The sequence below is a fragment of the Anoplopoma fimbria genome, chromosome 3 (assembly GCF_027596085.1).
Source record: "Anoplopoma fimbria isolate UVic2021 breed Golden Eagle Sablefish chromosome 3, Afim_UVic_2022, whole genome shotgun sequence".
In the NCBI taxonomy this organism is placed as follows: domain Eukaryota; kingdom Metazoa; phylum Chordata; class Actinopteri; order Perciformes; family Anoplopomatidae; genus Anoplopoma; species Anoplopoma fimbria.
Window position 1 is genome coordinate 23,890,144 of NC_072451.1, and position 16,179 is coordinate 23,906,322.

Consider the following 16,179-nt stretch of genomic DNA (forward strand, 5'->3'; position numbering starts at 1 on the left):
GGCGTTAAAGGCAAAAGGAAGAGGTTTAAAGAGTTATTTATTAATACATAAAAAAAGCATTTACAGCAAATACCTGAGTGCGTAAAAGCAGCACATCTTTAAATATTAAAATCATTCTCAGGATAATTTAAGGTTCATGATAAAAAATAAACATCACTGTAAAACAGTTGTTTGTCACACACACACACACACACACTTTACAGACATATTTAAGTGTGAACTTTGGTGCTGGAGTACATCTCTGCTCCAAAGGTCATTCTATCAATTAATACCAACCAATGTTGTGCATCATAAATGACAGCTATTAAGATGTGAACAATGGAGGTTGTGTGCAGTACATCTAGCGGTTTCTATTGAGTAGACAGACATTGGTTTAAGTGTACTATTGTGCACGTTAGGCTGCAAACACGCCCTCATGCTGGTGGTGTATCTCCGACATCACCTCTCTTTCCTTTTATAAGAGGGACTCAGTTCTTAAATTTTTTCTGCAGCCTCTGGCATCTTTTAAAGACTTCTCCATCATCAGCGTCCTAGCTTTCTCTTTGTCATCACCCTCCTGATCCAAAACTGGGTTCTTCTCTTCCAGCCTCTTCTCTCCTTTCCTCTGTCCTTTTTCCTCGCTTTTCTTTATCTCCTTCAGCTTCCTCTTGAGGGCAGACCGGTCGCTTTGATTGCACACCCCCAGAGCCTGACAGCAGAGACAATAAGGAGAAACAGGGCATGTAAATGTAAAACAGAAGGCAGGTTCAGGACCCTCCAACTAAACCAGATTTTACTGTTAAGTGTCACTACATTAAATAGGTTCACAATCTGCAACAAGAGTGACTTTAACCCAATAAAAGGGGAGAGAGGCAGTTTCACTAAAAAGGTAGTTATAACTAGTAGAGCCTTGCCTTCACACCTTCAATTCAGATTTTACACAAATGTTTAACAGATAAAAAAAAAAAAATTATATATATATATATATATATATATATATATATATATATATATATTATAATCTTAATAAGTAAGGTACATGGCCAGAGAGTTTGTTAGTCTGGAATGGCAGGAAAAGTGAATTTATTAGTATGTGGAAAATGGGGGAGAGTTTACAAAATGTTAATATAAAACTTCTAATCACAGTGGAATCACATTTACTATTTGACATTAGTAATATTAAGTCATTAATTTGCTAAATTAGAAACAGCAAAAAGTAAAAATGTAAAACTACAAAAGTTCTGCGAAGTGGTTTATACAGCTGATAGGTTAAGGAGGTTATACATATTTGAACTAGAAAGACAAAAGAACTAAGTATATATCAGAATACAATATTTCAAGAATGGGTTATTTAATGTGATCAGTGTACCTGTGCCTACCACATTTGATAAATCATTTCGATTCCATCATCATCATCTTAAATCACTCACCTTGAGTTTCTCACTGTCCATGTTGAGAAGCTGTGTCCCATCCACACCTCTGGCAGCGAACTCAGACGCGTACTCGTCCATGTTCATGGCAATTAACCACAGACACACCTGCTGGTTGTCCCACTCCATTACGGGTCGGCTTTGCCACTGGTTGTTGTTATTGCTGGGAACTGGTTCATTGTCCAATGTCTGACAGGACACCAGAGACAATACGCAGGCAGAATGAGGATAAGTGAAGGAAAGAAATGAGAGGAAACTGTAATTAAAAAACGGAGAGAGTAGGCTTGGGGCCGACAAAATGATTGGACAATGAGTGCTCCATTGTTAAGAAGTAAGAAAAAAGGAGAGAAGGTGAGGACAGACTCACCTCGGTGGAGGAAAAAGTAAAAGCGTGAGAGTGTCCAGAGAGGGAGGGATCAGAGACATGACCCACCATGCTGGAGCAGCCTACTGGAGAGCCAATACTCTGGAACCAAGAGAAAACACCTAGGCTGCCTGCACACTCTGCTTCACATCTGTCACATGCATGTTTATTTTAAAAACCTGTCTGTCTGATTAAGATCAGAAAGAGGAGGAGACTGGCGTGCAGGAAAAGCTGTCCCATCTTTTCTTACCTGGTCTCTTCTACCTGTTGTGGTCAGGTACGGTAAGCTGCTGCTGGACACAGACCGAAGTCTCTCCCTGCCTCTCTCACTGTCCACTGCTTTTTCTCTCACTCGCTCTCCAAACCAGGGGAAGGGCAGGCAAGAAGGCATGGAGGTTATTGAACCTGACGGAGATACTTCAGCGGGCTCATCCACCAGGTCACCATACGAACCCCTGGTAGAAAAAAGTAAATAAATTATTTTTTAGTAATTCAATAAAGAAGTTATCCAGTGCTAGACAGAAACCCCATTTTGCATGGTTTTGTTTGTTATCCCACCTGTTGTTCATGGCCCTTTTGCAGTGTTTCTCACTTCTCCTTTTGCTAAGAGACTTGCGAAGGCCACTGAAAGAAGAAAAAAGAAAAAGAAAAAAAACAGACTATAGTTTTTAAAAAGCCCCAGGAACAAGTTTACCACCAGCAAACAGCTCAGTGACACTTCTCCATCAGCTACTGTGGCAAGTAATTAGAAATTCGCCATAGCTGAAAGGCAGACTATAAACGACTATGGCTTTTAAACCAGGATATATGACCCCAAAGCTAAGACAAACGAAAGAGACAGAGACCCTGCACCTGAAGTCGGGAAATTTCTTTTTGGACTTTCTGGATGCGGAGGATTTGCATGGTGAGGGAGTGACCGTGTCAGTGATGTAGATGGGAGGAGTGAAGACGGAGATGTTGGGAGGTTGAGGGCTGAGGGCTGAGAAAGACGAGGTACTGGACACGTCACTTCTGCTGCCCCTTTGCATCGCTGTGGGAGCAGACAGGGGTTGGCTCTCCTGTGGTTTCTGAACTTCAAATTCCTAAAAGCAACAGAGGACATACGTGTGTGTGTGTGAGTTTCACAGTCAGAAACAGCTGATTCAGTGTCGATCCCTCACATTTTACAGCTCCATCTCCTACCTGTCTTCTGAAGCTCTCTCTGAGTTTGTCTCGAGAGGGCGGGTGGCGCTTGGATTTCTGCGCCAGCTGAGCTCTGGCTTTGTGAGCGCTGGAGTCTAGAAGTCCCGTATCAGGAACTGGAATAGACCAGTCTGGATCTGAGACAAAACACAATACCTTTTGCTCCTTCAAAAAGTATGATTTTATCCAAAAGTGCTTTTTTTCCCCCCCTTTAATTACATTGTTTGAATGATACAAAAAGCTTTTAATTTCCCTGTTCTGAATCCATACACATAAAAGGTCAAAACTTTAAATATTATTGGTTTTTACTTGCCAGCAGCTACACAAAGTCAAAGACACATACAGCCACATAAACAGTCTGCTTTACAGTGGCAGCTATTCATCTGCTTACCTGTGACTGAAGTGTCCACAGAGTGGTTCTTTCTCTCAGGTGCAGCCTCTTTTCCCTCTAGCTGTGCTATCTGTGATAAGCAGTGTGAAACAATGACTACAGAGAAATGGCAGGCTCAGTAAAAGTAAATCCACAGTAGACTAAGAAGTGTCCTCTCACCTGGATTTGCAGTCTTTCAACTGTCTCTCTGTGTAGCTTCTCTCTCTCCACCATTTCTCCTCTCAAATCTGCTTCTCTCTTCTCGCTTTCCTCCTCTCTGAAAAAAAAAATCAAACACTATTTGAAAAGCACAATTTGACTCACAAAATACATTCCATTCATTTAAGAATATTAGTCCACAATGCCAAGAGAAATAAACTGGATTGGATGGAATAGATAAATACCTGTTGTGGTATTCTCTGATCAGTCTCTTGGCTTTGCTGTATTTGATCTCGATGCTTTCTGATTGGCTCTGGGCATCAGCCAGTCGCTGGCTCACAACCCTGCACAGTGTCTGGGCCTCCTGCCAATACCTGATAAATAAAGTGAGGGGGCTTCAACACCGTAACCATCAATATCATCTTCATAATGTTTCTAAACAAAATAATCCTTTTGCAGACTTTAGGCTCCCATCAAAGCCTTTAACCTGGACCTGTGTATATACTAACAAATGATCCATTAGTGTGTCTGCCATGGCAAACACACTGCTAATGAAACATGATGAAGCACAGAGTCTGTAACGTCTTACTTCTCTAGTTTCTCAGCTTTCTCCTCTCCATCCTCCACTCTTTCCTCCAGCTCAATCTTGTGGCTCTCCCAATGGACTTGCTCCTCCTCCCATGCCTTTAACTTGGTAGACATGAAGTAAAAAGAATATATTATGAATGTTTTTATGAATGTCTGTGATAAAAATTGCAAAAGGAGAAGGAATGCGCTTCCAAAAAAAAAAAAAAAGAAAAAAAAGAAAAAAGGCCCTTTTGTCATTACGTCACACTTGCCAAAAACTATTTTTATACACTTCTTAAATCCTCTTACTTCAAAATGGTTTTGATAGAACAAACGAAAAACGTACTGCTCTACCACAGTTGGGTAGAAGAAAGACAGATTTTCAACTGAACGGCTTTTGCCAACCCAATTATGTCACAGCGGTGATTACTTCAAGGCAAAGGCAGAAAAAGCAGGGCTGACATGGAGAAGTGTTGGAACACGGCCCATGTCCTAGTAACTCCACACCGAGCCATCTCATACACGCTTATATGGGTCAGACTGTTCCAAATGTGGATAGAAAGGTAGTAAAGTGAGAACAGCTATTGGTTTGTGTGTGATAGAGAGAGAGCTCTAAATCTCAGATGAGTGACCTACCTTTTCTCTAGCATGGTGAAGTTGGACTGCTTTGCTTCGTAGTTTTGACTGAAGCTATAAAGACAGAAAGGGTGAAAACTTTTATTAAACTACAGTTTATATGAGAGGAGATACACCTCTGGTGTGTCAGTATTTGTGTTTTCAGAGATTTATTTTTTGATGCCATGTCCTAGATTTATTTAGTATGACCTGATATCCAACAGAAGGCTTGGTGTATACATCTGGTTTATGGAAGTGAATTAATTAATTAATTAATTTTAGAGGTTATGTACCTGCTGGTATTTGAGGCAGAGCTGGTAATTGTCCAGACTGGAAATAACAGACACGTCGTCCTCTTCATCTTCCTCCTCTTCCACTGACTTCTCCGAAAAGCTACCATCGTTATCCTCGTCCCCGCTTGCTCTTCCTCTCTTCATATATAAAAAACACAAGCAAAAAACAAACAAACAGTACAATCAAACCACATAGACCTGTTAACACGGTTTAAGCTCCACGCTTCTTTTAGAAAACACACCTCTCTGGGTGCTCTATCCATTTCCAGGCTTTCGTTGATCAGTCGTTCCACCTCGCTCTCCACTCCCTCCTTCTCTCTGCCAATCAAAAACCTGCAGGCGAACAGAGAAACCAGTCAAAGCTGTGAGCAATCTCCCCATCAAGGTAAAGCACAGGTGTTGCAAATAACAATCAATTGAAGCATAGTAGGTTATGACCCTGAAACTGAAGCAGCTATCCAGCGGCCATTTTCAAATGTATACCTTTGCTTTTCCTACTGTGACGTGACAAAATGACTTCAGTGAAAAAAAGGCCTATTGTGTTGTTGCAGTATGTTGTCACTGTCAGCATAAACTGCTTTTAATACTAACGTTGGTGATATTAAACATTTTGGTGGTGGACAAACAAAATGCTCATGTGGATGTTTTGAAAAGGAAATTTTATTATTATTAATTATTAATTGTATTAACATCTTTGCTGGCCGGCATCCTGATCTGTACTCTCGGGTGTTAGAGCATTCTTGAAAGTGCCACTAACAAGAGTTATTTGTTAGTACCTGAAAGGCTGGCAGACAGTTTGAACACTGTGATATGCTTAAGAATGGCTGGCAGGAATGTCAAGTGTATATCATGTAGCTGATGAGCTAAAACATCCTCGATGTTGTTTTTAAAAGCCTAGTGTGCTCCTTTTAAAAACAACATCTAGGTCGAGAAAAATTATATTTATCTTGTTACCGTTTCATCTTTAAATAACTTCAATAATATAACAAACATTTACAAGTATGAGTCTGTCACAGTATTTTTTTTTAACTCACAAATAAAATACACTGTAATACATAGCCTCCAAATCACTAATGGGAACGACCTTACGCTCACCCAGTAGCCATGTATACAAACAACGAGAAAGTTAGTGAAACATGGTGAACTTACTTGACAAGGCCTGACGTATTCTTGAGGACTGTGGCTGCAAACAGCTGGGAGACTCCAACCAAACTCACCCCATCCACCTCCACTATCTGGTCATTTACCTGAATCCTAACACACACACACACACACACACAACACACAAATCAAAATATCCTGTTATTAGAGCCAAAATCAATTCCCAGCAAACAAGAGACTGGTGTTTGAATTTACCTTCCATCCTTCTGTGTTGCTCCTCCTTCAGTGACGGTCTTGACGAAGATTCCGAGTTTTTCTAGTCCCTGGTCAGCTCCTACACCCATTCCTATTATACTAATGCCTAGACCCTCCTCTCCTAGAAGGAAAATATATAATATAAAGGAATTTATCCTCATAATAACAACATTAGTCAGGGGAAGACTGACAAACCTGGTTCTTTAAATAAGATGAGAATATGGTGATGAGTCTGTTTTTCAACCCATTATATGACAGCTTTGTATCATTTTTTTTTTTTAATCATAGAGTCCCACTGAATAGTTTAACTAACCCAATATGCCACCACATAGATCCCAGTTACATGATTTCTAACATTCATTCTGGGTCCGAATGTGAAAACATGTTAAGACACTAAAAAGACATTTAAAAACAAAAAGGGAGACAAGACGTGTGAAGGAGCAACTACACACCTTTCCCTATGTCCACTGGAAAGACATCCATCCTGTCCACTCTCTTCTCCAGCTCAAACTCAGCTGAGGCGGACACCGGGTCGATGTCTTCATTGCGTCTGTCGTACTCTGCATTCGAATAAGTGCTGTACACCTAAAAGACAGCATTCAATATACGGTTTAAGTCACAGTGACAGACTTGGCTTATGGCAACACTAATGTTAAATCTAGGCCTACTGAAAATACTGTTTTATTCAATGACAGCTTGTACATGTATTAACCACAGAGCAGATTGTAAAGAGAGCCATCTGCAGCTATTGACACAACAAGACACTATTTATGTTGGCAAATCTGCCAGAGTGCAAGAGAGAGTGAGAGAACCAGGAAGTGCAGACGAGACAAACTGTACATCAATTATAATTATAGGATTGCAAAAAAAACAAAAACTAAATACACACATACAACTTCCTGTTCGATGAAACTACTCATCACAAACTATCTCTAAATGCCATACACACCCACAGGAATGTTTTCTGTGCTTTTATGTCGAGGCACCTCTGAGCCTGAACGCTGACTGAACCAAGCATGAGGGATCATGCCTTTTTCCTTTCTTTCCCACTTATGGATTAGAAACATGGCTTTGGGCTAACACTTCTCTTGAATGGAATTGAAACACCAGCCGGAACCAACAGTCACACAAATCTACTATAAAGAGCTTCCGTAACCGTATGAATTTAGAAGCAAGTGCCACCCTGCAGCTGACAATTAAGTGAATAATGAATGCTAGAACCTGAATTTGTATAGTTTTTCTTCAAAAAGGTTTCCCTTACCTTGATGGGTGCTGAGGTGAACCTGACCTTTCTCTTCTGCTGGTCCTCTGCTGCATCCTCAACATCCTCCTCCTCCTCCTGATCGTCCAATTCAGGCAAACCAGGAATTTCTTCATATTGCAATAAGAGCCGATTGTCATGTTTAGAGTTTTCCCATTCCTGTCTTAAATGCTCTGGGTGAGAGTGGGATTCCTGTGCATACACAAAAGCCTTGTTCTCAATCCCAGCGATTACTGCAGCTCCTGTCTGGTCCTCTTTGCCTCCTCCTTTATCATCTTTTCCATCACTGCCTTCTCTGCACTCCTCATGCTTGACCTCCTCTTGCAGCTCAGATGTCGAACCTTCTTCATTCTCAGTTCTTTCCTTGTCTTGACTGTATGTCTTCACTTGCTTGTCATCGTCCTCCTCTTGCTTTATGCCTCTCTCGGCCCTGTGAGCACTTTCTCCCACTCCTGCAACAGTCTTTTCTGTTGACTTCTCAGCCAAGAACTGTCTGTCCTGCCCCTCCCTCTCACCCTCCCATTCTTCATTCACCTGCTGATACTTGTCTCTTCCACCTTTGCTGTCATCCTTGGTCTCCCTTTTCCATGACATGCTGGCTGATAACTCCTTCTGGTGTTCCTCTGAGGGCACAACTGGTCTACCTTCTCCTGTTCTCAGTTCAACTCCGTTTTCCAACACATAAGGTCCAGATGTTTTCATGCTGTGCTCTTCAAAAACATCATCAACTAGCTGCTGCACAGTTTCTGCTGCAACGTTGTCCCTGTACTTTCCCCCTCATGCTTAAGACAGTGTTTTTCCTCGTTTTGCTCCTTTTCTTCTTCATTCTCGTCACTTTCTGATGACCCGTTCTTCACGTCAACTAGTTCTGCCCTCAGTGGCACCTCAGGGGTCAAGAAGAGGTCACAGGATGCGCTTGCTGTCCTTTCTTCTTCTGTTTGTGCTCCCATGGTTTCACCATGTTTGTCAAGATAGGAGGGAGATCTGTTGGATGATTCACTAGGGCCATCTGATACTGGAGATTTATGGTGAGTTGTCAGCGAGGCCTGTGCAGTAGACTTTGGCAAGGGAATATTTATGAAGGGGGGGTTTATGGATTTGTCTTTATCAAAGCTATCATCTTCTGTGTTATTACTTTTCCCACTATCGTCTTCTTCTTTTTCCATCTCTTCCTCTTCTCCTTTCCCATCTGCTGTCCCCATGCTTCCGCTGCCAGCAATACTTTTTGAAACCTGCCCTCCACCACCTCCAACCTCCATCACCTTGGTCTCAAACAACCTCCTCGTTACAGAGAACTTCTGAGCCAGAGCAGCTCTGTCAATATCCACTATCTCTTCTGATCTGGATGATTTGTCTTGCAGAGAAGATTCTGTAGATGAAATGTTGGCCGCAGTCCCCAGGACGGACGAGGAGCTGATGACTGAACGTCTGGATACAGATAAAGTAGAAGTTTGGAGCTGTAGAGTGGGGGGAGTAAGGTGGGGTGTGGAGCCAGAACTCTGCACTGGACCACCATCTTTTTTCAGCTGCTGGTTGTCCATTTGTAGGAAGATGTTGTCTCTGATCTTTGTCCCCCTGGTGCTGAGGACTCTCCCTCTGCTGCCTGTGCTGGCAATGGTGCTGGTGTGGGAAATTATGGGATCTGACAGACTGGATGGCAGCATGGTTGGGGGCACAGCAGAGTGCTGGGCAGAGACAGTTTTGGTTCCTGGTTGTTGACTAGTGGCAGTGTCAAATGAACATTTGATGGCATGGAAGTCAGACTTATAGGTTATCCTGTGAGGTGAGGCGCTTCGGCCTTTGCTGTCTGTCCGCATCATCTGGGAATGGAGGATCTCTGAAGTGAGAAAAACTCTCGGGCGAGCTTTTCAAAGTTTAAAGCAGCTAAAAGTAAAATGTTGAGCAGATAGATAATGTTCGAGGATTTGCTGGTACAGTGGAATGGTATCAATAAGGCAAGGAATATGCTGGGATATTTGTTTAAAAGGTTTAAGTGTATTTTAAGAAGTTATACTGCATTTGTTTGATGACAGCAGGTGACAAAGGCAGGCTCTTGGTATGGAAACTTCATTGTCATCAGGGAATCTGTAGAAATTGATTCACCATCACCCAGCAAGAGTCTCCTGGAAGAGTGGTTTGAGAAAAAGGTAAAGTGCTACACATTCATTGAGGTGAACTGGCACTAAAAGCGTTAATGCAAATGATTGCCTAGACAAACCATCAAGTGTCTTGCTATCAATGCAACATTGAAATTTACAGGTTTCATTCACACTTACGAAATTGGAAGTTTAAGGACTGTGAGCACCGTCAAAAACACCAAACCATCAGGAATTTTCTCTACACAGCGTCTTACAATTAACTTATTTGGACTTTGGCGCAGCAATGAAGTCCTCTGGACAACTGCTGCGTTCGCGTGCGGTCGGAAAATGAACAGATAAAGTAGCTACACATGCATGTGTAGTGTCTTTACTTACTGTTATTCAATACATATAGCGCAACAACAAAATACTACTACTACACATGTGCTAAATATCTCAGGGGGAAAATGCGCATCTAACAACAGTAGTTTTTATTGAGCCCTTTTTGCTCTTACTGTCTTAGCATTATGCGTCAAATAAAGAAACAAAACCAAGTATTTTTTCAGTTTTTGTTTACTCAAATTGCTCCATTGATTAGCGTTACTCAACCTCAATTTGATAGCTGGTGTATTTGTCCCTCTCTTCAGTGCAACTACAGCAAACCGTGAAATAAAGCGGCAATGTTTTGTGCCATTAACCTTGATGCTAACTAAAATTACGACGGATTTGAAGGCAGCAAATCTGGGACTAACCTGAGTGCGTCGGGTCGCCCTGAGTGCCAACACACCGCCAATTTAACTTAATAATTAGCCAGTGTACACGAATGGTAGCTACGTAGCATGTCTTTACACCGTCCTCGACAGCTTCCTCTTACCGTGGAAGTGTTTGTGTGCTGACGGCTCCCTCGCTGTGATAAATACTGACAGATGGCGACTCATGTCTCTAAATACTGTAAATGGATTATCCTCTGGGTAATCCTGTGTAAACTACTCCAGTAACTGCGTAACAATGACTGAGAAAGGGCACCAGCCTTGTCGTTTATTTACCTACAGCAAGACGTCTTAACATTTTTGGTCACAGCTGCAGCCTGTTCAAAACATTGTGATAAATGACCATATGCAGAAAGTGTGAAGGCTAATAATAATATCTATCATAACAAATACTGCTTTATTGCCATTTGTACTGTGTCTCTCTATGATGGCTAGTAATTGACATTGTGGCATCATGCACTGTCCATATCATCTACTGTGATTGTATTGTACACTACTATACAACATGCAGGTTACTGCTACATGCACTTACCTTTACCTGTCTTTCAGCATCCACTGCCAGCGCTGCCATCTGCTGTGTGAACCGATATCACTGTGACAGAGGTTCTGCTGGGCTCAGAGGTAAGCTTTGTGTGAATATTCACCTGTCTGCATGATGCAGGGCAGTGCAGTCAGCCAGCCAGATCTCACACTATCTACCTGTGTGTGTGTGTGTGTGAGACTGTGTGAGGCAAACAAGAGCAGTGATGCAGCACCTGCTGATGTATGAGTGTGTGTGTGTGTGTGTGTGTGTGTGTGTGTGTGTGTGTGTGTGTTCCTACCTACCTGTGTGTGATGCCAGTGGGTGAGTCGGTGCAGTATCTATGTCTGTCTGAGAAGCTGGCTTTGTGGCAGATGGACTGGACTGGACTGGACTCAACTGGACTGGACTGATCCGTGTAGAACCGAAAGAATGGTTCTGCTTGGTGTGACCTGGATCTGACTGGAGACCAGTGTCCCAGGTGGCATTGGGACCTAGTTGATATAAATACTGGCCAATCACAAAAGCCTTCTTCTGAATGAGGCTAACCGAAGGAGGGAGGGAGGGGAGGGAGGAAAAGTAAATTGAAGTGAAGCAGAGATGGAAAATGAGGGAGTGATGTTATGGTGGGTGGCAAAGTCAATTTAGAGTTTGGAGAAAAAAGTGAGATCGGCAGAGTAGACTGAGACAAAGACTGAAGGCAGCAATGTAACCTAGATTTGTAGTATCAGTGGAAATGTGACAGAGAGTGGCAATCATATGAAGTGAGAGGTACCAGTGGAGAGAGCAGTAAATTAAAGCTGCTGGGGAATAATAGCAAGTCCCCTCTATTTAACTTAGCACCGGTATTTATAATTAATGCGGGAAAATTGAGAAATACAGGGATCTGTGTGTTCTGACATAATCCTCAACTCCCATTTCTTCAACCAGCAGCAGGTCACCTTGACTTCTCCCCTTCTTCTTTTTTTTTTTCCATCCTCAAGCTCATAAGAATTTATTTTGAAAGATTGGGCATTATGACAGTCATGTCTACACACACAAAACTGCCGTTCTATTTGGGTCGGTGTTGACTCATAGTGTTGAGCTGGATGATGATGATGATGATGATGATGATGATTAAGCAGGTGATGGGATGGTGGGGGTGCGTGTAGGAATGAACCTCCTTTCACCTTTTGCTAATCCACACCTTTTAATGACTGCAAATTAAAACAAATCAATCACTCAGTACATATTCTTTCATGAAATATTTTAATTGAAGGGAACCTTGTAAAATGTTAGTGTTTAAAAACAATATCAGCTGGTACATGGTTATGTGATACTTTTTTTTAACTTTCAAAGTTTGAAAAAAAAAAAAAAATCCTAGTGGCTGTAGTACTAATTACATTTTTTAATCCTTCTTTGATGACCTGCTACTACATTAACACTGTTAATTTAAAGAGTGTAATTAGGTGGAAAGGACAGAGGCTTTCTTTATACTGACATACTGTCTGACAGCTGATGATGTCAGCTGTGTGTGTGTGTGTGTGTGTGTGTGTGTGTGTGTGTGTGTGTGTGTGTGTGTGTGTGTGTGTGTGTGTGTGTGTGTGTGTGTGTGTGTGTGTGTGTGTGTGTGTGTGTGTGTGTGTGTGTGTGTGTGTGTGTGTGTGTGTGAGAGAGAGAGGCTGGATTTGGCAGACTGTCATGCCCCATATGGTTATCTGTTCCGTCAACCATATTTAGAGTTTCCCAGCTTCACGAGGGAATTGCACTCAATCTCTGAGCATTAAATGTAGACACATAGACACACACACACACACACACACACACACTCCACTCGATCCATGGCTGGGATGAACACACAAGTCAGGAGTTTAAATGAGCAGTCCTGCAGCTCTGCACAGTTAGTTTATACGCTGCTGTGAATCAGTCCGGCGTGTCCCTTAAACAGCACTTTTTATAGCTCCAGTGTTGGTGCATCTATGAATCCATAAACAATGATACTGCCACTTTGTGTCTAGATGTGTGTACTGCACATATATTGCTTTAACAACATCAGTAATAATGATGCAATTCTGTGTAGATGAATATGCAAAGCTTTGCACTAACACTGACAGAGTTATGGATTCAATTCTCACCAGAGTCATACACGATAAAAACTGATCTTCATCATTTGCTGATGTGCTTTGGAATGCTTCCGTATTGATTTTTTTTTCTCCTGCAGAAACCTGAGATGTAAATACAATTGTGATTGTGTTGTTTTTTTTGGATATAGTGCAGTAGACAACAACTTTTGTAGAAAAGATGTTGTGATTTTGGGACAAAGTAAAATCCTTAACAAAATAATTAAATGGTTTGGATCAGTGTATGGATATATTCTACAAAGCACATTCTGAATGCCAATAGATAAGTCTCACTTATTTTCTTATTCATGCTATAGTCATTTATCTTTCTTTTCTCCACATTTTTCAGTAGGGGCATTTTAAAAAATAGAACGTTGGCAATTCTGAGACAGCTGGGGCTGACACACAAACACAGACACACAAACAACACACAGACACACACACACACACACACACACACACACACACACACACACACACACACACACACACACACACACACACACACACACACACACATGCATGCAGACTTAATTTTAACAATATGGTGAAAATTTGCTCAATCACCCTTGGGTATTACAGTCATGCGTGCTGAAGTGCTATTTCAAACAGATGTAGTAAGGCAAGTGTAAGCACACACACACACACACACACACACACACACACACACACACACACACACACACACACACACACACACACACACACACACACACACACACACACACACACACACACACACACACACAGTTGCAACAGGTCCACACATTCTAATTCACCTGATGCAGTACAGTAATGGCTTTTACGATGTCCGCATGGACGCGGCAGGGAGAAATAGAGGGTCTAAGTTGGAGGAGTTTGAGATGCAACAGTAATTGTCCTGCCTCCCTTGTGTCTTATTCATCATGTTACAAACAATTCTTATCCTCCTCTTTTCTATCTGACCTGCCATGCTTTTTCTTAGCAGACTCTGAACACAGAGAAAACTCTAAACTCCTCTTAAAGAATGTTTTGCTCCCCTCTCCCTATTTTTACATAGCTCAATGCATTGGACATTAGTTATGTTTTTAGGCAATGCTTCATGCTCAAAACCTCCCTGCTCCTCCTCATTCTCCCTCCCTCCCCCTCTCGCTCCCTTGCTCCCTTTGCTGCGGTGGCTGCGGTCATCCTGGTGACAAGCTGCTCTATAGTCTCACTCTCATCTCTCTCAGGTTTAAACAAAACAAGGGACGCTAACACTGCCTTGGTACTGTTCATACATCATTTCACATGAGGCATCATTCAAGGTCACCGCAGTTGCATCTCGCGCTGATCTATTTTTGGGCACATAAACGCCTCTTTATACGGAAACAATGTTCATATACAACTTGTTTATGCTAGTTGCCTTATAGGAGAACTTAATAATGACAATGTACTGATTAGGCTCCTTTCCTCCTTTTTCATAACAAGATTGGAGTCTTACCAAATCCTTTCATCATTGTGATAGTTTGGTCAAGAATATATATATATATATGTATATATGTATATATATATATATATATATATATATATATATATATATATATATATATATATATATAGGATTATAATATAGTTCTGGTTCACCACATATCTTCATTTTAGTTATGTCTTAAAAAAATTAGAAAAAGACATAACTAAAATGAAGATATGTGGTGAACCAGAACTATATTATAATCCTATATATATACATATATATATACACCCTGTTCTCCTATATAAGTTAAAAATGTATACATTTCTATCCCTCCCTTTTCCTCATGTTCCATGCCACGGTCATGATTCCTGCTATCCAACAATGCCATGGAAGGGGACTGACATCCCATTGAAATGAAGCAACAGAGATGTCCTCATGCTGCATTGCACTTGTTGGGTTTTTACTGTAGGGGGCAGAAGCAAAAGCCTGCCTTCACTGTAGTGTGCACTGCTCAGAGACTGTATATAAGAAGGGTACTTCTTATATACAGTCTCTGAGGTACGTTTTGCAACCTAGTTTAACTTTGACTCCAAATACACAACATTTTATTAAAAATCTGCCGGTTTCAGACAACACGCAATCAGCCTGATTATAGCCTAAACTGGCAGACGTAGGTTGTCTAATAATAATTGTTAGTTTTATCCCATGTATTGTCCCATAGTGGATGACAACCAATGCAGCATCGCGGAAGCCCCATGACGTCCCGACTTGTTCCTTCACGTCTGGTACTTTGACCAATAGGAGTACAGAGCACTATTCCATGCACAACTGTCAAAATGGCAGGCGAAAGAGGAATGGTGTTGTTGATACTGCTAGGTGGAACTCTGAAACAGAGAGGGTTTTTTTCTTAATTTTTTTAGGCATCACACACCTATCAATTGTGTTTTTACATTCTTGTTCCTGGAAGTCAGTTCCTTGCACCCCCTTTTGAATGACATCACACTGTAGTTTGTCATGTCATTCATCCAAGTCACAGCATGAATGTATGACTATAATCATTTAATCCAACACAGTGACAATTGTAACAGACCAAAAATATTGTGTATTCTGACCCAGCACAACACTACTCTTTGGTCCTCAGGACTTCAGAGAAGACCACATTTGCAACATATAATCTACGAATTGCTTCATGAGATATTTACCTTGCCTGCTAGTTTGGACATTTTTAACTGGTCAAATCGAATGCCAATCATATGGAATGAGCGTGCAAGAACCCTGTGGGACTGCAGATTTATTTGTGATTTATTTGAGTGACAATCATTTGTGGAACACGTTGCCGCCACCATTTGCCATCAGCATGTAACCACTGCTCGTAGATCACTTTTGTGAAACGAGCCCCTTGTTGGGGATAAATCTATTGTTTGATTGTTTACATTCCAATGTTCTCTCTTGCATCACAGGGAGCTTCTCTGTTGAATGTTTACCCTGAAGTCATGCCAGAGCAACTTCAGGGTAAACAGACGACAAGGGGCCCTCTGTGCTGCTCTGCACTCAACACCCATGTGCACACCACTGGTGTACACATCCTTTGAAAGCACCTGTAGTTTCATCACGCAAGTATTGAAAGATTTAATCAAATATATATTTGAGTTTGTTGATATTGCTTAACAGATATATATTCTGTACACATGACATCTATTG

General features: G+C 41.4%; 1 protein-coding gene across 1 annotated transcript; it reads right to left on the minus strand.

Annotated features, from left to right (window-relative positions):
• Positions 1–28: 28 nt before the first annotated feature.
• LOC129116209 (neurabin-1-like) lies at positions 29–9,886 on the minus strand. Its single transcript, XM_054627214.1, is given in 19 exon segments — positions 29–688; positions 1,410–1,598; positions 2,024–2,228; positions 2,332–2,397; positions 2,626–2,855; positions 2,956–3,092; positions 3,347–3,416; positions 3,506–3,602; positions 3,730–3,858; positions 4,074–4,174; positions 4,688–4,741; positions 4,960–5,097; positions 5,202–5,292; positions 6,109–6,213; positions 6,316–6,436; positions 6,768–6,900; positions 7,577–8,352; positions 8,355–9,699; positions 9,853–9,886. Coding segments are annotated over 18 exon segments (3,918 nt in total). The 5' UTR covers positions 9,397–9,699; positions 9,853–9,886; the 3' UTR covers positions 29–454.
• Positions 9,887–16,179: the final 6,293 nt, after the last annotated feature.